A 22780-nucleotide genomic window follows, 5' to 3' on the forward strand; every position below is an offset into this window, starting at 1 on the left:
GTTGGTGTGACAAGGCTGCCACATGTAAAACAGAGATACCGATGTTCCTCAATTTACCATGGTGCTATGTGCCAATAAGCTCATTTTAAAATAACAAAAAAGAAAGTTGAATCATTGTAAATCAGGGACTGTGCATAAACCTAGCATTATATTTTGTTCAAAGGATGAGAGTGCATAAAACATGGATGGAGATCATATAATGATGAGGAGTCTGCAAATATTTCTGGGAGGTTAGAAAAATTCATAATGTCAGGGGTCAGTGCTGTAGCGCAGCAGGTTAACGTCCTGGCCTGAAGTGCCAGCATCCCCTATGGGTGCTGGTTCGAGACCCAGCTGCTCCACTTCCAATCAAGCTCTCTGCTATGGCCTGGGAAAGCAGTAGAAGATGACCCAAGTCCTTGGGCCCCTGCACCTGCATGGAAGACCAGAGGAATCTCGCGGCTTCGAGTAGGCATAGCTCTGGCCGTTGCAGCCAGTTGGCAAGTAAACCTTTAGATAGAAGACCTCTCTCTCTCTCTCTCTCTCTCTCTCTCTCTCTCTCTCTCCCTCTTCTCTCTCTGTGTAAACCTGACTTTCAAATAAATAAATAAATATTTTTTGAAAAAAAGAAAAAATCATGTCATTTCCTCCATTCTTTGGCAGACTAACATTTCTAAGAATGATCTATATTTATGAATTTCCTGAATTAAAAACAGCAACAACGTTAATGATGTCTTCCATTTTTCTACATTATTTTAAGTGAAACCTCTAATTGTGTCCAGTGTGACTGGAAACTTGGGTTCCACTTTTTAAAAAAGACTTATTTATTTGAAAAGTTACAGAGAGAGTAAGAGCAAGAGAGAGAGAGAGAGATTATCCATCCACTGGTTCACTACCCAAATGGTGACAACAACCAGGGCTGGGTCAGACCAAAGCCAGGGGTTTCATCCAAGTCTCCAACGTTAGTAGCAGGGGCCCAAATACTTGGTCATCTTCCACTGATTTTCCTAGGCCATTTGCAGGGAGCTGGATCTAAAATGGAGCAGCCAGGACACAAACCAGCACCTATATGGGACGCTGGCATTGCTGGTTGTGCTTTACCCACTACAACGCAACAGAGATCCCTAGGTTCTACCCCCCCCCACACACTCCCCCCCCCCCCGCCCCAGGCAGAGTTAGACAGTGAGAGAGAGAGACAGAGAGAAAAGTCTTCCTTTTTTTTTTTTTTTTTTTTCCATTCGTTCACCTCCCAAGTGGCCACTACGGATCCGAAGCCAGGAGCCAGATGCTTTCTCCTGGTCTCCCATGCGGGTGCAGGGCCCAAGCACTTGGGCCATCCTCCACTGCACTCCCGGGCCACAGCAGAGAGCTCGACTGGAAGAGGAGCAACCGGGACAGAACTGGCGCTCCAACCAGGACTAGAACCTGGGGTGCCAGCGCCGCAGGCGGAGGATTAGCCAATTGAGCCATGGCGCCTGCTCTACCTTTTTTTAATGTTAAAAAACTGGTAAGTATGTCACCCAACAATTTCACCACTTGTGTGATAATGCACCTGAGACTGTGATTCAAAAGGTTCCTTTTTTCACTTGGTGTTTAGTATCTGATACATCTAATATTATATCAGACACTTACATGAAGGATATACAAGGATGAACACACTAGACAATTCCCTGCCTTCATAAATCTTAAGAGGCCAGCAGTGGTTCCAGATGGACAATTATTTTGACACCATCTAATTTACACTGTGATAGTGTAGTCTAAGGTGCTGTGACACTTGACCAACCATAAAGGCATCAGTATTTCTTGAAATATGAAAGACGGGCATACAGGAGACTGGATAATTACCTTTCAAAATATAAAATTTAAATTTTTTTTCCAAATGTTTTTTTCAAACATTTATCTGGGAAGACTTATCTTGTAAGTTCTCACAAATTCTTTTAGGGTTAAAACTTCGCTTATTACATCTGTTCTACAATATGCACATATTCCACAGAGCAAGCAGAACAGCTTATTTATCTGAAATGACGTTTATTCAAATCACAGCAATTTGATTCATTTTTCCCATGTACAAAATCTATTGTGCAATAACAACATTAAATACAGTTTAAGCCTAGATGTTGACTTCTAGAATATTTAGTCTTCTTTGTGACACAAAATTAATTCCTTAAATAATAATGTGAGAAATATATAATTAATTGTTATATTTAAGGTTTATGAGTGATGAAAATATGCAAAAAGAATTATTAAGACTGCATTTATTACATATAGATTTATATAAAAAGTAATGTAGTTGACTATTATAAATATATGTGACAAAGATCACTAGCTACCCACACACTGCACAGGGGTTAGAAACTGACCTCACTGCGCTTGAACTAGATATGAGAAAATTATGTCATCACTACTTTTCTAGGCCTGATTTTCTCATGTGCAAAGTAAAAGAGGTTGCATCCTACAATAACTGAAATCTCTAGTTGCAAGAAAAAGTTCAAAAATGGGAAATAATGTGCATTAAGGCACAATGGTGAGAAGAGATAGCTCACTCAATTAAGCCTCAAGAGAATGACTCCATTAGATAGTACAAATTCAGGACGAATTAAGACAAAGCTGGTTATGTAGCATAATATCAGATTATATAGGTGCATTGACTAGGCACTGGGGTATAGAATCACATAGGTAGCATTTGGAGGTTGAGGACGTGCATATTTATTGCAATGCTTAAAAATGATCAGACAGGAAAATTCAAGATAGACTGATTGCAGAGAGACCCTGGGGTTATAGCACCCATCCAGGAGGTTTCGCAGGGCTGGGGTGAAGTACATCCAGCACTTTATATTGGTCAAGAAGCTTCTGATCTCCTCTGGCTGTGCTCTGACATTATGGGAGCCACTCACTTACCTGCTCTGAGCACCATTTTCCTAAGCTGCATGCTGAAGGAGTGCAGGCTTCTCACCACAACTGTAAAATTTCAGAATTTTTCCACAACGGATTTTAAATGTAGCAAAACAAAATGATTTGATTTTACCTGGGTGGAACCAAAAATGATTTGCTTTTCCTATTCAGCATTTAGAAATATGAATTGCCTTGTGTGAGGTTAAGTTCTTTGAAGAATGTATATGTATATTTTGTATCATTTTATTTTCATTAGTTACATTAGAATCTTATCATGTGCTCTGAATCTATTAACAACCACCAGTTTTTCATGTGCTCTTTCTAATATATACTGTATTTTTGTTGAGATCAACCTCTTAGTATCACATTAGGAATGGCTAAAATGCAGTGGATGAAATCCTTTCATAACACAGTTATGCTACCTTCTTCCAAGAAGCCTTCCTGTAGGTTTTTATCAGCAGGAAAACAGCTCCCAGTAGGAGTGACCTCCAGGATAAACAGGAAACCAGCTGTGATTAGAAATATCTTTTAGTGGATTTGTACCACCCAGAGGCAGTCATGAAACTTTGTCTTTAAGGAAGTGTAAGTCAAACAGAAGCAGAAAATGCAAACATAACTTCATGGCAAAGAGATGTGGATTCATTCAAAGACAGCAAGATTCATCCTCCCCTCTCCTTTTTTTTTAGAATAAGACAAATGACTGGAGCTAGAGAATGATATAAAGAGCATTAAATTGCTTTTTAATTGATATGGATTTCAGTGAGAGATAGATTTATTTAAAAGCTAAATTGAAACTGACCTTATTTATACAAGAATGAATAAATAACTAAAAGCTTGACTCATTTAAGTTAAAGATTTGATACCCCTTTCCGTTGATTTCCAGTCACCACTTGCACCCCCACCCCTGTCTCCAAATCTCCCTCTCTTTAAAGTGTATATCATCCAGGGAATGGTAAAATAATTTAAAACATTTAGCTTAAAGTAAGTAATTCACCAAATGATAATATAATTATCTGTTGGGCTTTGATCCAGGCACTGTCCCTAGTGCTTTAGAGAATATGATGTTCAGGTAGTTTACAGTCTAGTAGTGGGAACAAGAGCCAAGCACTTGTAATTACAATGCAAAGAATGAGTTAGAAGTACTAAAATCAGGGAAAAGATAAGTGCTGAACCAATTGTCAAGGAGAAACAAACTAGAATATCAAGGTCTTTAAAAATGTCATGGAAAATATATATTATGAAAAAATTATGCATGTATTTCAAAAAGTTTTCACACATAAAAATATACTTATCTTTTAATACTGTTTTTCCAAAATTTTTTCAAGGACCCACCTAAAGCTGTTAAAAACTATTTCCACAAAATCTGCCTTAAAGTAGACAAACGTTCAATGGTGCAAAAGAAATAAATTAAAGGAACACAACACTGCTTGTTATCCCAAACTGATCCCAATTAGATAAGTTTTTAGTTTGATTCCTGTCTCATATTTAATTTAGCATATTTGTCCCCTGAGTGGGGTGTTTCCTTTCTCCATTCAAATTTTACTCTTCCATATAAACCATATTTCTAGTTACCTATGGATCATTCCATTTGCCTGTCTAGCATCAGCTCTATCAAGTACAGATCTGTATGGGACACAATGGCCCTTAAGTTACTTACTTTCAATCAACTTATTTCTGTTATGACTAGTGCTATGTCCCATGTCTACAGCTATAAAAACCAGAGACATATGTTATGTTTTCCTTTTTGGGGCAGGCACTGTGCCTAGTGGTTAAGGTGCCTCTCATGACACCAACATCAGTGATTGGGTTTGATAACCAGCTTAGGCTTCTGACTATAGTTTCCTGCTAATGTCGACCCTGGGAGGCATCTGTGATGATGCAAGTGTTCAGTTTCCTGGCTCTCATGTTGGAGACCTGGGTTGATTTCCTGGTTCCCAGCTTCAACTGAGGCCAGGGGCTGTTGCTCAATAAATAAATGCACCTGTAACTAAACTTTTTATTTTAATCTTTCCTTCCTTGGACAGGTCATAGTATTGATATCTCTGATTTCTTATATGAAATGTTACAAGTTTGGTCATTTCATTTAGCATCAGTATTCATTGTTTTCTGGATATCTTACTGTTGTAGCTAATCAGTAGAACATAGACACACTAATGATAGAATTTTCAAGAACATTTTTTTTTTTAAATCAGTTCTCGTCTCTTTTATGCCCAAACTTGTTAGCTTCAAGTTTTTCTTCCTTGAAATGTCTAACATATTGTTTTCCACCCATTTTTCTCTGGACGGATCTTTCATTCAAGTATTTTTCCCTTTGTTCCTCTGTCCCGTAGAAACTTATATCAGAATAATGGGCAAAAGCCTTGAACGACTTCCCCAGTCTTCAGGCTTCCTTCCCTCTGTCTTTACTCTTAATATTACCAAACCAATCCTAATGAAATGGGACTACCTGTTTCTTATTTTCTTGTGGAAAAAAAAAATCTCCTGTGTTCTTGGTTTACTATGACATCCAACTCGAAACCTGGTTTTCTGGACTTTCTACATTATGGTCTCACTGAATAGCAAGAGCTCACCACCTCTTTCCATGAGCCATACTCAGCATCCCCACAATACCACACCTCACACCTCCTCAGATATCCATCAATGAGCAGTTCTGCATCCCTCCTTCACCTCTGAGAAAAATTACCCTGCCACTCCCTCAGGGAAAGATGCTCAGGGGGCCTCTTTTAGGTTCTCCTCTTGTGTTCCTGCAAGTTAGTTTGCATTTATACCATTGTTCTGGGACTGGCATCACGGACCTGGGATTCATGCCATTGCCCAGGGATCCACACTGAGAAAGGCACTGCATTTAGTTTAATACTCAGTTGTTGCCGTCTTGAAATGTTTAGTAGTTTTTGTACAGAGGACCCTGAATTTTCACTTTGTACTGGGTCACACAAGTTAGGTAGCCTGTCAGGCATTATGGCTTCAGTGGTTATTGAGATTTGTATGTAGACAAGAACTTTTCCAGGGTCCATTCTCCTTTTGGTCAGGCTCCCAACAACCTTCAGCTACCAGTGTTCAATGCCAACATCAGAATTGAGTGTTTCCCTTATTCTTAGGCACAAAATCAGAAGATTTAAATAATCATTCTCCATCTTGATGCACTTAACACATAGCAGGCTATTGAAGGGCTGTTTTTACAGAACAGTCTTTCTGCCATCTTGTTTGACATTTGCATTGGTGTTGTTGAGTAAGTCTGTGATAATGTTTGGCAAGACTTACAATGAAGAACAAAATCATGGACTGAGTTGTACGAAACAGTGTTGGAGATTCTGTAGCATTGACATTGATGGTGTTGTCCAGTATCTCAACCCTCAGAGAAAATTGCTTTCAGTCCTAAGAGATTAGGTAAGATTTGTGTCAAATTAATATGTTGTTATTGACCATAGAAGCTATATAATTGTTTATGTTTCCCTTGTAGCTTTAGTTGTGGGGAAGTTCAGAGTCAAATTATAGATAAAACTCTGTCCTCTCACTGTATGAACTTCTTTTAGTTTTTTTAAGTTTTTTTTTTTTAAGATTTATTTATCTTGAAAGGCATGGAAGGAGTGGGGGGAGAGAGAGAGAGAAAGAAAGCCCATTGGCTGGTCCACTTGCCAAATGGCCACAACAGCCAGAACTGGTCCAGTGGTCCAGAGTGAAGCTAGGACCTGGGAATTCCATTTGGGTCTCCCCTATGGGTGACAGGGGACTAAATACTTGAGACATCTTCCCCCACCTTCTCAGGCACATTAACAAGGAGCTGGTTCAGAAGTGGAGCAGTCAAATTGAAGCCAGTACTCAGATATAGATGCCAGCATTGCAGGTGGCAGCTCATACCTCTGAACCACAATGCCGGCCCCACTATACACTGGTTTTGATGGTCTAATTTTTCTATATTTATCTCCATAGTTTTGTTTACAGAATGTATTATTTTAAGACATCTCAAATATTACATGCCTGTCATATGTAAGTGCTAAATACATATTTGAAAAATGAGTTAGGTAGAATACAGGCAAAATGTAATGGCATAATGCATTCCTAAAAATATACATGTCAAGTATTGAAAGACAGATGATAAGTAAACTTATAAGACACTTTTTTTACATTTAGATGCATGTATGTGTATGTTAGGAGAATAAATCTAGTGTGAATCTGTAGTTATCATATAGATGGCAAGTCTTTTGGACCAGTATAGACAATGGTATGTCTGTGATGTTTAGGGAACATTTTAATGGTTGGTCTAACTGTAGTGCATTTTGTAAACAGTGAGACATTTATATCTTGTAGTACCACTACTTGAATGAAATAGAAAGCAGATTCAGTCCCTTAATTTCCCAAAGCCTACTGAAAACAATCTAATAATCAAGAAGCAGAGATAAGAAGAGATCATTCAAAAATTATGTGTTTACTTTAAGAATTGAGAAATTTTCACAGTATCTTAATAGAAGGGAGTATATTAAAAAGAACTGATTAAACTGCAGTATTGTACTCAGAATAGCTTTAAAAATATTAAAAATGAATATATTGGTAGCATTTTATATAGTGTGTCTGTTTTATAGGCAGTTTGCTACTTATGGAGAGCAAATAGAATGTAGTAATGTTCCTGAATAATTAACCAACAAGTTTCATTTATAGCAGGAAGCAAATGAAGAATATATTAACATTCAGGATCCATAGAACATAAAGCATAGGGATCTTTAATTCATGGATGAATGAAGACGGAAGCAACATGTTGAACGTTGCATTTTTCCCTATAAAGTGATTTCTGTATCATATATTATTAAGTTCATACATAGCTGCAGAGCTTTTACTCAATTTTAAGGATTCCATCTGCTTCTTGTGCATTTTAACTAAAACACACACACACAGACACACACAAATGCTTTGTGAAGAGTTAGTGTGTGTAAGGTCAGCTAAGAGAAAATATTCTTCACATTCATTGTGGTAACTCCTCTATATCCATTTTATTGGTGGAAAGATTCTCCTTTAAAAAAGAGCTTAGTAAATTTCTGATTAAGCATATTTGAAAAATACTGCCACATTTATATTTAATGCAGCTCGAAGAGGATTTCATGCCTGTTCTCCCACTGAAAGGTTCTATTGCGCCTGATTTGTGCCAGAGATGATAATAGGCTTAAATTGTATTGTATTTTAAAAATTCATCAAATCATTTTCACATCTGTTCTCTTATTTGATTCTTTCTACATCCCTGTTAAGTGTGTTTTAATCCCTTTTTGACAAAGGAGGAAATTGGGTTGCTGAGAGGTTAGGTGAATTTTTACAAGACATACTGTGAGTGAGTGGAAGTCATGGATGTCACTCCCTTTCTAAGCTTCAGGATCATAAAGAGTGTTTTTGAGCATAAACATGGTTATATACTCCTGTATGTAGATACAAAGCCAAAATCACTAAGGAACTCTAAAAATATAAATGCTGGAACACAACAGGTAGAGTTTCCTGTACAGATCAGATGCATGGTCTGGTATTTATATTTTTATTATGACTTATATGTCACTTTGAGTCTGGCTAACAAATTATACTAGTCATTAATTCACACAATATTGTTCTTTTTGAATTTTATCTTTATGTTCTTTGGCTATTTTCCTAATAAGTTAATGAACTTTTTCAAACTTATTATTCTTTGCTTTGTGGTACAGTTACTGTTGAGCTAGTCAATTTATTGGTTTTTTTTAATGTTTATTTATTTATTTGAAAGTCAGACTTAGCCAGAGAGAGAGAGACAGACAGACAGGCACACACACACACACACACACACACACACATACACACACAGATCTTCCATCTACTGGCTCACTCCCCAGATGGCTGCAATGGCCAGTGCTGGGCCAGACCAAAGCCAGGAGCTTCTTCCGGATCTGCCCCATGGGTGGCAGGAACCCAAACACTTGGGGTATCCTTCACTTCTTTTTTCCAGGCCATTAACAGGGAATTGGAATGATCCAAGCAGCCAGGAGTGGAACAAGCACCCACATGGGATGCCAGCATCAAAGGAAGCACCTTAATGCAGTGTGCCACAATGTCAGTCCCTATTTGTATTGCTTTTTTGTCTCACATGGAAAGGTCTTTCTTCAGTCCAAATTTTTAAAAATCTCTAGATGAAAAAATGTTATTATTACAATGAAATAAAATTCACATATATTGAAGAAAATATTTAACAAACACAGGTGATGCCTAATATATCTCATAGCTAATGCCTCAGTATAGAGTGAAGAAACATAATTTTTAACCCAAAAAATTGCAAAGGTAGAAAAGTTTGATCCTAAGCATCATTATTAAGAATGAGAAGCAGCAGCCACTCTCATAACATGCTGGAGAAAATGTTATTAAAACAATGTCTTTGACAAAGATTGTCACTATTTCTCAAAAGTAAAAATGTATGTTCTCCTTTAACTAGCGAGATTATTTCTCAAGTTTACATAAATCTGCAATATGGTTATTTAAGAATACAAAAGCAGTAGTGCTTCCATTGGCAATGAAAGGAAAACATCTAAATACCTTTTCATGGACAAGTAGTTAGCCAAATTGTAGTACATAAAAGGAATTGTGATGCCTTTATGGGAAAAAAGCAACATTTTTGCTTGCTTATATGAAATGTTCTCCCCAAGTCTATTAGGCCTATTATATTTTAATTAAAGAGTAAAAGTAAAATTGTATATTATGTTCCCATTTGAGAATAGAAAGATATATAAAGGTGGAATGAACATGTATATGCTTGTAAATACATAGAAATTTCTATAACAATAAATTATTAGCTGTGATCTATTTGAAAAGGAATAAATTAAAGCCCTATAAGTAGGACCACTGTGGTGTAGAATGTTAAGCCTCCACCTGCAATGTTATCACCCCCATATGTGTGCTGGTTTGAGACCTGGCTGCTCTACTTCCAATCCAACTTCCTGCTAACCCTCCTAGGAAAGCAGCAGAGGATGGCCCAAGTGCTTGGGCACCTGTGCCCACATGGGAGACCTGGAAGAAGCTCTTGGCTTTGGCGTGGTCCACCCTTGGCCATTGTAACCATCTGTGGAGTTACACAACAGATGGAAAATCTCTCTGTCTCTCTCTCTCTCTCTCTCTCTTTCTCTCTTTCTCTCTTTCTCTCTGTCTCTTTTCTATCTCCATATTCATCCCTTTCAAATAAATGAATAACTAAATAAATATTTAAAGGAAAAAGACTTATGAGTACATTTTCATATCTGTTGATTATTTCTCTATGTTTGTGTTAATTTTCAAGTTACTATAAAATTCAAATACAGAATTTTAATGATTAACATCATACTTGGAAATTAAAACTTTAAATTATAAATTAGATCATTCCCAGTTTTTTTTTTTTTTGCATGTTATTAGGGTTTCAGTCATATCCAGTTGCTGTAACAAATCTATTTGTATTTCCCAAATATCAAATATATTTATTTTTTAAAGATTTATTTTATTTATTTGAAGGAGGCACAGAGTGAGAGAGAGACAAAGAGAAGTCTTCCATCTGTTGGTTCATTCCCCAAATGACCACAATGACCAGGACTGGGCTAGGTCAAAGCCAGGAGCCAGGAGCTTCTGGGTCTCCCACGTGAGTGTGTGTATCCAAGCACTAGAGTCATCTTCTGTTGCTTTCCCAGATGCATTACAAGGAGCTGGATTGGAAGTGGAGCAGTCAGGACTCAAACTGACACCCATATGCAATGCAGGTGTTACAGGCGGCAGCTTAACCTGCTATACTACAAGACCGGCCCCACTATCAAATATATTTCTGTGATGAATCTGTCATTTCCATTTGAAAAATGTAATTATAGGTTTGGGAAATATCAGTTAGCACCTTCAATCTGTATAATGCCCAGCAAGTGTAGGGTTCTGATGGAATTAGAGAGGGTTTTCAAAATACAAGAATGGGCCAGGGCCGCGGCTCACTTGGCTAATCCTCCACCTGCAGTGCAGGCACCCCGGGTTCTAGTCCCGGCTGGGGCACCGGATGCTGTCCCAGTTGCTGCTCTTCCAGTCCAGCTCTCTGCTGTGGCCCGGGAAGGCATGGAGGATGGCCCAGGTCCTTGGGCCCTGCACCCGCATGGGAGACCAGGAGGAAGCACCTGGCTCCTGGCTTCGGATCGGTGCAGAGCGCCAGCTGCAGCATGCTGGCTGTGGTGGTCATTTGGTGGGTGAACCAACGGAAAAAGGAAGACCATTCTCTCTGTCTCTCTCTCTCTCTCACTGTCTAACTCTGCCTGCCAAAAAAAATTAAAAAATAAAAAATAAAAATACAAGAACGTCAGGGTCGGCGCTGTGGCATAGCTTCAACATGATGATAGTATTTGTGTTTATTCTTTCTTTATTGCAAATGATCTAGGAGATTTACCTACTAACTCAGGATGCTATTAACTTTTTCACTCTCTTTTGGCTTCCAAGCAACCAATTTTTCAAAGTTGCAGGATCAATGTAAATGCTCCTATCTTTCAAGTCATGTCAAAGTAAATTAACATTTGTTTAGATAATTACTCTCAGCAGAGTATTTTAGTAGTGCTTATAAACCTTTTTCTAGGTGAAGAAGTTCTGAATATCTTCAAATGCAGCTGGAGTCCACGTAATGTTTTCTTTCTTTGACTTCTTATAGCATAAATTGTCCAAATAACGTATCTTGTGTTCTCTTATTGTTTAACATGACTTGTTCCACAGCCACAATCTCTGTGTTCTATTTTCCACTGCAGGTATCTAATTAGCCCTTGTCATTGTAACAGTACATTCAGAAGAACAGTGAAGGATACATTAGACTTAAAGAAATTTTCCAGGTTGCAATTCAGCCAAAAATATTCAGCTGCTAGCAAATTATAGTTCAGGTTGGATGTAACACAAAAGACTGATAAAGCAACGTCTCCTAGGTTAGAGTACTGTTACCATCTGAAATGTAATAGCACCCTCCTATGCCCAGAGACAAGAATGAATCAGCAGAATGTAGAAAATGACCCATTACTCAACAATCTATATTATTCTGTGTATGTGCATCTGCAACACATATCAAACAAAAGCTGAATATATTACTGGGTATAGGAATATCTATGCTAATAACTTTCTCCATTCATAAAGTCTAACTTTAGTATGTGTTTTATTTGAAAACAGATAATTTGTATGATTCCCCAGGTACCATGGAAGACTTATGATAGATTATCTAGACATTCCAACTCTCATTTGCAAAGAGAAGCCAACTTCCCTAGAGCAAACAGTTTTTCAGTGGTTTCTAGGGGGAAACAAGAACAGTTGCAAAAGGGTAGTAATGGAAAAACACCTAAAGTATGTATGCTAATTGTATCCAGCCCAGTGTCAAGTAATTTTAATGTCTTTGGTATACAGATTTAGATTCATTTTTTTAAAGTGAAGTCACTAAAAGTATCAAAAATTTGATTATGACATCTGTATATAATCTCAGAATCAGGAGTAAAATTTGCTATTTAGTGTGTCCTCCAAGATACCTTAAATACATTCATCTATGATTAAATATCTACACTTTTAATAGTTCAAAACCTTCCAATATCATACTGATGCATTCAGGTTTCCTGTTCATTTTCCATATCTGAAGCCCATGAACAATTTGTTCTTCTCCTGCAGGCAGAATTCACAGCCATGAGGGAGCAGTACATGCGAGGTGGGGAGGGCTTTATCATCTGCTACTCCGTCACTGACCGCCAGTCATTCCAGGAGGCTGCCAAGTTTAAAGAGCTCATTTTTCAGGTCCGCCACACCTATGAAATTCCCTTGGTGCTGGTGGGTAACAAAATTGACCTGGAACAGTTCCGTCAGGTGAGTGCCAATTTTATTTGTTGGCTTCTGTCTTTTCCTTTGAGGGTATGTAGTATCGTGTATGGCTGCTTTCCAGGGTTCAGAGTGAATTACAGTAGAGAAATAATGCAAATGATTTTTGTCCAAGAAATCTTCGTGATTCCATGTAGACTACACAGGGTAGCACAGTGTATCCTATCCCACATACTCTTTTGCTGTCTCTCTACCATTCTCACATCCTCCTGAATCCACAACAGTTTTATGATTGGTTTTGAGCAATATCTTAGAAGTGATTCTGTGTAACTCTCAGAGTTCCTTATCTTCTCCTACTTTTGTTACTTGAGGTGCACATTCTAGTTCTAGACACCATGTAAACATGCTCAAACTATTGATATAAAATGAGTCATGTTGACAAAATGAGACTTGGCTCATAGGTGTCTCTGCCAAGGCATCACACATATGGACAAAGCCATTTTACATGTCCCATTGTCAGCCACCTCTGACAGTTACATAAGATGTCCAAATCCATCCACATAAAACAGGAAACTCTCCAAGTGAGCCTTGTTTGGGCTTCTGATGGACAGAATCAAAGGTAAATAAAATGTAATTATTTAAGCCATTTTTCTTTGGAATATTTTTGTGCAGTATTAGATAATCAAAAAAAGACCCTTCTCTCGTTCCAGAATCAAAATAAGTCACCATTTCTCAATTTAAATCAAACATTTATCCTATCTATCTTCTTCAAGCTGCTCCTGCTATATCATTGTAATTTTCAGTCTCACAACTTCTCTAAAGACACAAATTTGAGAGGACAGAAGCTATTTCTAGCTTACACCGGTATCCACTACCAGTATTCAATAGTTCATGTACAGTTTATCCCCATCTGGTCAGAAATGGCTTATTCGATAGCACCTGATGGGCAAACTATGATGGCTTCTTCTCTGAGATATTAACATGGTAGTGATATTTTAGCTGCTCTGATTTAGTGACCAGGCAAGTCATTGCACCATTCCATTGTTAGGACTTACTTTGTACATAGTAACATTACTGAGATCTTGCATGCAAATCAAATTTTGGTAAATCTAATTTTCTAAATCGAGTTGCTTAGTTATAACTTTGAATGCTTCATTTTTATTGGCATTGACCTTAAATTTGAACTGGCTTTTAATAGTTTATGTCATTCCAGTTCATAATTTATTCTTGCTTAAAGAAGCCTGCTGGCCAAACTTTCCAAAGGTAGACATATTGGCTAAAACAAATGTTTTTCTCCTGTTGTGTTTTATGTTGTAAAGGTTGGATTTTCATACCTAATATATATTATCTTAAAGTGAAAAAATCTTATATAGAGCCAAAGTATATAAATTTGTGCTTAATACAAACATGTTTCTATGACTTTACACAACTTTTATGCTGACACTGTTGAGTACGTTATTTGAAAGTCTAATCATTTTGGAGAATCAGTTATTGTTTTAGGAGCTATAATAGTTGTGTATTCCATACCTATTCTGCTGTCTTGTTTTGTTGGATCAGTTTCTACAGAGCAATATTTAGTATGATGTGGTTGCATTTTTATGGGTTCAGAATTCAAGTTACTCTCTCTAGTTAAACATGATTGTGTTTTCAAACACTTGACAGGAAGAAAGAAGTATAGGTGTAGTGAATGAATTCTCTGAAGAGTAAGAATGCCTCACCTCCCTTTGTGCTTTTGCCAAGTAGTGCAAGGAAACTGTTTTTGACAAAAGTTACCCAGAATCTCTGAGAGTTGATTGCTCTTCATGATTCCAAAACTGACCAACAGTTGTGTCCCTCTGACCTTCTGAGCCTAGCTTTCCTGGTCTAGAAGATGGTCCTTAGTATTTCACAAAGCCATGTTCAACAGGAACCCTGTCCCAGACTGGCTAAGCCCCTTTCAGATTAACAATGAAGTGAATCACAAGTATCATAAAAGTTGTTGGAACAAATAGTTTTTAAAAAAGGCATTAAACTGAGTATTTTTGTAGATTTGATAGATCTTTTCCTTTTAAATAAATGCAAGTAAACATGACAGTCACTGGAAGTGGAAAAACCATTAAAATATAAATCATAATCTTTGTAAAAATGCTCAAGTACCAACATCTCTAATAATGAAGTGTTGATGAGCAAATTTCACTTCTGTCTGTGATGTTTCTGATAGAAATAATTACTCCTAAAAATTCAGAGTGTTTTTTCCTTTGCAGAATGATATCAACTCACACTTTATTTTAATCTTATAACTGCTCTGTGTAGGTGTAAAATAAGTATTTGAGAAATGAGGGTATTTGAGAAGTGACTGTATTGATAGAAATTGACTTTACTAAACTATTGCCATTTGTGACAAAACAAAGACTAAAGCATAGATGATATGTAATCTTTTTGTTTCATCAGTATGTGAAAGGTTAGTTCTCCATTTCTTCTCCTAAAACATGAAAAAAAGAAAAGAAAAGAAAGCAAAGATGCTGACAACTGGATCATCCACAGCTCAAAGGAATTTTGTGAGGAATACTAGAGAAATAAATTTGAAGTCTCAAAATTCCTGAAAGAACTGAAGTTGGTGTTTTTGGTTAGTGGCAAGGAGCAGAGAAGTAGGATTGACGCTCAGTCTCTTTCTGCTTCAGTCTACAAAGAAAGACTGAAAGGGAGGCTGGCGCCGTGGCTCACTAGGCTAATCCTCCGCCTGCGGCGCCAGCACACCAGGTTCTAGTCCTGGTCGGGGCGCAGGATTCTGTCCCGGTTGCCCCTCTTCCAGGCCAGCTCTCTGCTGTGGCCAGGGAGTGCAGTGGAGGATGGCCCAAGTGCTTGGGCCCTGCACCCCATGGGAGACCAGGATAAGTACCTGGCTCCTGCCATCAGATCAGCCCTGTGCACCGGCCGCAGCGTGCCGGCCGTGGCGGCCATTGGAGGGTGAACCAATGGCAAAGGAAGACCTTTCTCTCTGTCTCTCTTTCTCACTGTCCACTCTGCCTGTCAAAAAAAAAAAAAAAAAAAAAAAAAAAAAAAAAAAAAAAACCCTGAAAGGGAATAACTTAAAGTTGTTCCTTTCCATATTTGGTTGAGCAGATGGGATGGATGTATTCCTAAAGCATGTGGGGGAATCCCAAGACCTTTTCTACCAGAAATAAAAGAAAACAAAATTTTAGTGCTTGATGTTTTCCTTAGTGTTCAACTCCTTGAGCCAAACTGTATAAGGACTCTGCTTAAAAATTTTCATTTTGGGGCTGGGCATTGTGGTACAGTGAGATAAGCAGCTGCTCACATGCTCACATCCCATAACTGAGTACTTGGGTTTGAGTCCTGCCTCTGTTCTGATCCAGCTTTGTGCTAATGAGCTCCCTGGAAGGCAACAGATGATGGCTCAAGTACTTTCTTTCATGCCACCCACCTGGAAGAAAAGTTGGAGTTTCAAGCTTCTGGATTCAGCCTGACCCAGCCCAGGCTGTTCCTTGCGTTTAGGGAGTAAACTAGAGAATGGAAAATCTCTCTCTCTCTCTCTATGTCTCTCTCTCTCTCTCTCTGTCTCTTCTTACCTTTCAAATAAAAATAATTAAACTTTAAACTGCTGCTATTTTGTCTAAGAACAATATTAAGTTGTTGATGATGCCTGTAGTGTTTGCAAGGCTCAATGCCAGACATGCCCCACACTTTATTTCACTTACACTATAAGCCCATGAAGCGGGTTACTATATGACACCAATTTGCCTATGAGTCATCTGAGGCTTCAAAACATTTACTAATTTGCTCAAGGTCACACAACTAGTTAGAGCTGAGAGACAAAACCCAGTGTGTACTGATTCTGAAACTCACTATGTTTCACCATTGACCTATCAACCATCACTACTTAATCATGAATTTTTTAAAAAGCATAGATTTTTATTTATTTGAAAGGCAGAATTATCAAAAAAGAGAAAGAGAGATCTTCCATCTGCTGGTTCACTCCCTAAATGGCTGCAATAGCTGTGGCTAGGCCAAGCTGAATCCAGAAGCCAAGAACTCTATTCAGGTCTCCCACAAATGTGGTAGAGGCCCAAATACTTGGACAATCATCTGCTTTTTCCCTAGGCACATTAGCAGGGAATACGATTGGAAGGGGAGCAGCAAGGACTTGACCCAGAACCCTTATGGTATTAAGAACTGCTTAACCTGCTGTGCCACAATGCTGGCCCTATGAATTTGTTTTTTTAAATAAGTTTTAGGATTTTTTTATTATTCCCACTTTATTTTTCATTTTAATTTTTAGTTTTTTAAAAGCTGCAATGTGATTTGTAGTTACAATTCTAAGAACATAATCATATTTCCTCTCTCCTCCCACTGTCTTACCTTCTCCCTGTCTTTTTTTTAGTAGTTTTTGAGATAACATTTTAAAATTACATTACCGTACAAAAGCTTAATTTTTTATCTAATAATAAGTTTAACCAATAACAAGTAAAAAGACCCTAGTTTAGTGGGAATATATATAACAGCTACAATCAATAATTGAATGGGAACATGACCATGTCTTCTCAATAATGGATCCTAAGCAATAGCGTTTTACTGGCAAGTAAGAACAAGAGGATCAGAATGTTAATCTTTGGTTGTGAAGTGGGGATCTTTGGGCCCTGGATGAACAGTTATTAATACCTGGAGGTTAGGAGAAAGTGTGTGAAGAAAAATACAGGTAAGGAAATGAGGTTCAAAACTACCAAAAGACCAGCTGAACAGCTTTGTTTAGACTCTGTCCCTACTTTCTGAAGGTTTTTTTTTTTTTTTTAATTCCAAGACAGCAATTAGTCCACAAGCTTCCATGATCTTCTCTCTATTTACTATGTCTTCTACCATCACATTAGGAATGCGAGGTGGTAATTCCTGTCTCCCGTGTTTGTAAAACCACGACCAACTGTGCAACATAAAAATGGTGCTAGGAATAGAGTAAGTTCCAGGGATTTGGGATCAAGATTAGAAATGTTTTACATCAGCTGCAGACCCCAAACTGTTTTACCTGGAAGATGTTCCACAAGAAACCCCTAAATCCTGATAGTCTAATTGCAGCTTAAAACTCAGCTGGAGGCTTAAATCTTTTTCACAACCTGAGTAACTCTTCAATTGCTGACTTGGGATCATAAAAGAATCTTTATTAATTCTCCAGTTAGATAACTAATGAAAACAGGTCTGGTCCTTTACTGAGAGGAGTATTTGGAGCGGTGGAATAAGAATTGCTTTACCAAGAAACATAACATTTATGGGGCGCTACATCATCTGCCCAACTTAGCAGAATGGAGACAGCTTTGGAAAAAAGAAAGGGGATGAGTAAACCCAGTCTCTGAGCTCAAGGACTTTCTCTTCTCCTCAGAATCTATGCATATGAAGAAGGTTGAAAAAACCAAAGTGACATCAAAATTAAACATTGAACAATATTCTACCACCTATACATGCATTGGTACATGAGAACCAAGAAATATCGGTGTTAGCATAATATTTGGGAAGGGAAGATTTCAAATGGAGAAATATTGTGACAAGGCAGGAAGGTTCAGGTGAATGGTGACAGTTACTTTAGGATAGGCCGGGGAGAGGAAACAGAGAGAGGAGAAAATAAGTCTTGAGACTTACAAGTGCAGAAAAGCAGCAGGAGTGCCTAGTGAGGAGCCGGGAAGATGAGCCTACCCTGCATACACGTATCAAGCATTCTCAGAATAACTTCATAGACCGTGACTGCCTTGAAGACACATTTAATCAAAGACAACACATAAGTATATATCAAATAATGAATGTTCTACAAAGCTATAATTAATTTCAAATACCACTCAAACTTAAAAAATAAAATACTGCTTAATTATCTTTTACAATTATTGTATTAAATAATTCATATAAGCACATTTTGCCAAATGATGAGGTTTTACTTTTTAAAGGGAAATATATTTGATAATTTACCTGTTATTATGAGGATTGATACTCATATTCAACTAAGAGTTAATTAGTTCTATTTTTATTTCTATTTTTCCTTCATATAACATTTTATAGGTAATTCAGTTTAAACAAATGTGAACATATTAGTTCCAATTGAGATGAAAACACAGATTAGAGCTTTATGTAATTTACAAAAAAGTGGTAAGTTGTAGACTTGAATTTGAGTCCACATCAATTTTTTGATGCTTACATATATAATTTTGTTATAATCATTTTTCATTCAATTTATTTACTAAAATAAATAGTTAACAATCATCTAGAGGGCAACAGACATCCTTTTAGAAACTGGGTATAAAGAGCTGGATAATGCAGACAAAATCTCTATCTCTTAAGAATCTGAAATTACAGTGGAGGAGACAGATAATGAATAACTTCAGTATGTATATGTATATAACAACTACACAATGCAAAAATGATACTATGAATAAATTATACACACACATTACATACAAATACACACAAAATTTAGATTACTGAAACAAGCAAGAGGAAAAATAAAACAGAACAGAGGTGGAATGTGAAGTGGGTGAGTGAGAGCCATGGGTAAACTTGTAGAGGGAAGTCAGAGGGCCTCAGATGCCATTCGAAATTGGGAGTGCAGGTGGAAGAGCAATTCACATACAGCCAACAGCAGTTATAAAATTTCGTTGGTGGAATTTAGCTCAGCCTGTTGGAGAACCTCTTGCTAGTGAGATGGAAGGGTAAGATTGCATAGAGTCTTGACAGTTCTTTGATAAGGAATTTTGATTTTACTTTAGGGAGAAACTGTTTAAAAGATTTGAGCACGGTTACAGCACGAACACATTTTCATTGTTGCTTTAGCTGTTGGATGGGAAGACTGATCTGGAGATCTAGTCATCAGGATGAGAAATGATGGTAGCTCAAGTGAAAGCAATAGTACTGACTGCCCATGAATTCCATTCTCATAGATCATACTGATTAGATGGCAGGTGACACAATGGCAGTGAGGTTTGAAGATCTCAGCTACACCCCTCAGTGGTACCTGAAGTCATCAATGCAGTATCACACATTGCAATGGGTACCAATGATAGACTCCTCCAGACGTGATTAAGAAGTACACTAATGGAATGAGTGTGCGGAGCAGTAGTTAACATGTTGCTTAGGACACCCACAACCCACGTCAGAGTGCCTGGAGCTCTATTCCCCATTTCAATTTCCTCCTAATGTGCATACCAGGAGGCAGTGGGGATGGTTCTAGAGTTTGGGCCCCTGTCACACACCTGACTGACCTAGATTGAGTTTCTAGTACTTGGCCTTGGTGCCAGCCGAGGGCTCTGGTGACCATTGCAGGCATTTTTCCAGTGAATTGGTGCGTGGGAAATCTCTGTGTTTGTTTATTTCTCTTTCTCTCTCCCTCTCAAATACATTAATAATAATAATAATAAAGAAATATCCTGGGGCCAGCATTGTGAGTAAAGCCACCACCTGCAATGCCTGCATCTCATATGGATACTAGTACTAGTCCTGGCCCCTCCACTTCTGATCCTGCTGATGTGTCTGGGAAAGCAGCAAAAGACCCACGTGGGAGGTCAGGAAGAAGCTACTGGCTCCTGGCTTCAGCCTGGCCCAGCCCCAGGTGTTGAGGCCAGTTAGGGAGCGAAACAGTAAATGGAAGATATCTCTCTCTGTAACCCTGCTTTTCAAATAAATAAATCTTTTTAAAAAAAGAAATATAGTGGCATATATACTTTAGAATATAACATAGTTTATGATCAAAACAATCAGGTTCTCTTGGGTTTGTCTTTACTCAATTTTTGTGTCCTTGAAAAAATCAATGACAGACACAAAATATATACTTTGACTCTTTAGAGAAGTATTCCCCGCTGAGCAGGAGCAGGGGGTTATTGTCAGTAAGACAGTTTGTGGCTGTCAAATGCTTTGTTTGCCTCCTTTCCAGAAGTCCAAACGTTTCTGGAAAAATCCATTTCCAGTGAAATGTAATCATATTTTTTTTTCCAGAACCTTTCCCCTCATCCCCGCTGGTTTGACCAAGACTTTGTTGGAATTAGGTCGACATTGAGCTTCTTTCTCAGTTAAATTTTGTTGCCTTTCCCTTCCTTTCATAAGCAGGTTTTCAATAACAGTATGAATAAGAGAATTCTGAAAAATTATTTCTCTTTTAACAATTCATGAGTCAAATAAAATTCAGTAATCTGGAGATGGGCCATAAACACCCTCCCCCTTCCAATACGATTATCATTCTTGAAAAGCTAAACTAATTTTTCCATGTATGGGAAAATTCTTATTTGGAAGCTGAGAACTGTGGTTCTCAAAATGGGAGAAAGAATTACATGTGAACTTTGTTAGAGACATAAATTATCAAGCCCCATCCTAGTCCTACTAAATCAGAAACTCTGGGGTGGGGCACAGGATCTGTTGACAAACATTCCCTGGGTGACTCTGGAGCATGCTAAAGTTAAATAACCACTAGGTTAGAATAGAAATAAAAGAATATGAATGATAACTTTATCCTTTTGGACCTATAAATGAAAGCCTAAAACCTTCAGCCGTTTGGGAGGTCTTAAATGAAATATTTAAGACATATATATATGCAAACACACAGGTTTAAAATTTGAAATCAATACCAGCATTAAAAAAAAGTGTTGAAAATATTGCAGATTAAATCCAATCTTCTAGGTAATTTTATCACAAAAGAAAGTCTTAATTATACCATATGTATTGTACACCTACAACTAAATAACCTTCCATTAGATACCTATGTGTTTCATTGGAACAGAGGTTGTACCTGCCCAGATTGAACTAACATTGCAACTGTTTGCTTCCCTTCCTTATTTAACTTCTGCTGCACAGGAATGTTTGGTTTTCATGGATCATTGACTGTGTTTGTAAAATTGACAAGTCAGTGAAGCCTTGTGGAAATAAGCCTGTTTCTTCTTAGGAAAAGAGGAAAGAAAAAGCTGTTTGGAAAATCAAATTGGTTCCCTGAAATGAAAGCCAAGATTACAAAGTTGCTCAGAAATGATTTTTTAATATTTTTGAAAGCCATTTTAATCAAATACCTGCCAGAAGAAAGTGAATCCTTAGTAGGCAAAGTTTCACATTTTGCATGATCCCACTCAAGTTTTCAGATGGTATGCTCTTCCCCAGGTGTCCTGGCCTGCCCAAGCTCTGACATTCCAAAAATTTTCTTCAACTCTCAGTAGTCATTCTTCTGGTTGTCCTCAACATGTGTTTGTGTAATTTTATATATAAATACACATATATTAGAGATTTAAGCCAAACTTGTAATCTCAAAAAAAGTGTATAAGTAGGTTAAATTACAAATTCTTTTTGAAGTGTCCTGTGTCGCTGTGTGTAGTGATATCTGATGTTTTTATTTTGTATCATTCTAATGACTAATGATACTGAATTTCTCATGTGTGCCATCTGCATATTATCTTCAGTTAAATGCCTGTGCATATCTTTTTATCATTCTCTAGTTAAATAATTTGACTTTTAACATTGTATTTAAAGTGATCTTTGTCTATTATAGATTCAATGCCTTTGTTAAATATGTGATTTTTCAAATGATTCCTCTGTCTGTAGTTTAACTTTTAGTCCCTTTCCCACAGAATCTTTCACAGAGAAGCATTTTTAATTTCCAGAAAGTCCAATTTATTGACTTTTCTTGCCTTTGCGGATGATGATTTAGGTGTCAAATCTAAGACTACCTAGGTCTCTAAGATTTTCTCCCAGAAATTTCATAGTTCTTGCTTTATATTTATACCCATAATCCATATTAATGATCTACAAGTATAAATATTTTGTGTTTTATTTTTAATTTCCTGGCTGGTAGGTGTATAATTACATTAGCACTATCTAAGGAAAAAGCTATCCCTTTTCAATAGCAATGCTTTTATACTTTTATCAAAAATGAATTGGACATATTTGTCTGAATTTAAATGTGGGTGTTCAATTCTATTCCATTGATGTATGTGTCTATCTCTCTGTTGCTACCACCAGACTTGATTACTGCAGCTATGTAATAAGCCTTAACATTAAGAATTCCTCATAATTCTATTTGATACTCATACCAAGCTGAAGCTGGGAGCTAGGGATCCAATCTGGGCCTTCCATATGGGTGGTTGGGATCCAACTATTGAGTCATCAGCTGCAGCTTCGCAAGGTGCTC

General features: G+C 37.5%; 1 protein-coding gene across 7 annotated transcripts in view; it reads left to right on the forward strand.

Annotated features, from left to right (window-relative positions):
• The window catches only part of RIT2 (Ras like without CAAX 2), a 346805-nt gene that overhangs the window by 156782 nt on the left and 167243 nt on the right, over positions 1 to 22780 (forward strand). For all 7 annotated transcript variants that reach the window (XM_089304901.1, XM_051851090.3, XM_089304902.1 and 4 more), the window contains 1 exon segment: positions 12502 to 12693. In XM_089304901.1, coding sequence (XP_089161027.1) covers positions 12502 to 12693 — 192 coding nt within the window.

The sequence above is a fragment of the Oryctolagus cuniculus genome, chromosome 10 (genome assembly GCF_051225735.1).
Source record: "Oryctolagus cuniculus isolate XC-2025 breed Fujian yellow rabbit chromosome 10, ASM5122573v1, whole genome shotgun sequence".
Lineage (NCBI taxonomy): Eukaryota > Metazoa > Chordata > Mammalia > Lagomorpha > Leporidae > Oryctolagus > Oryctolagus cuniculus.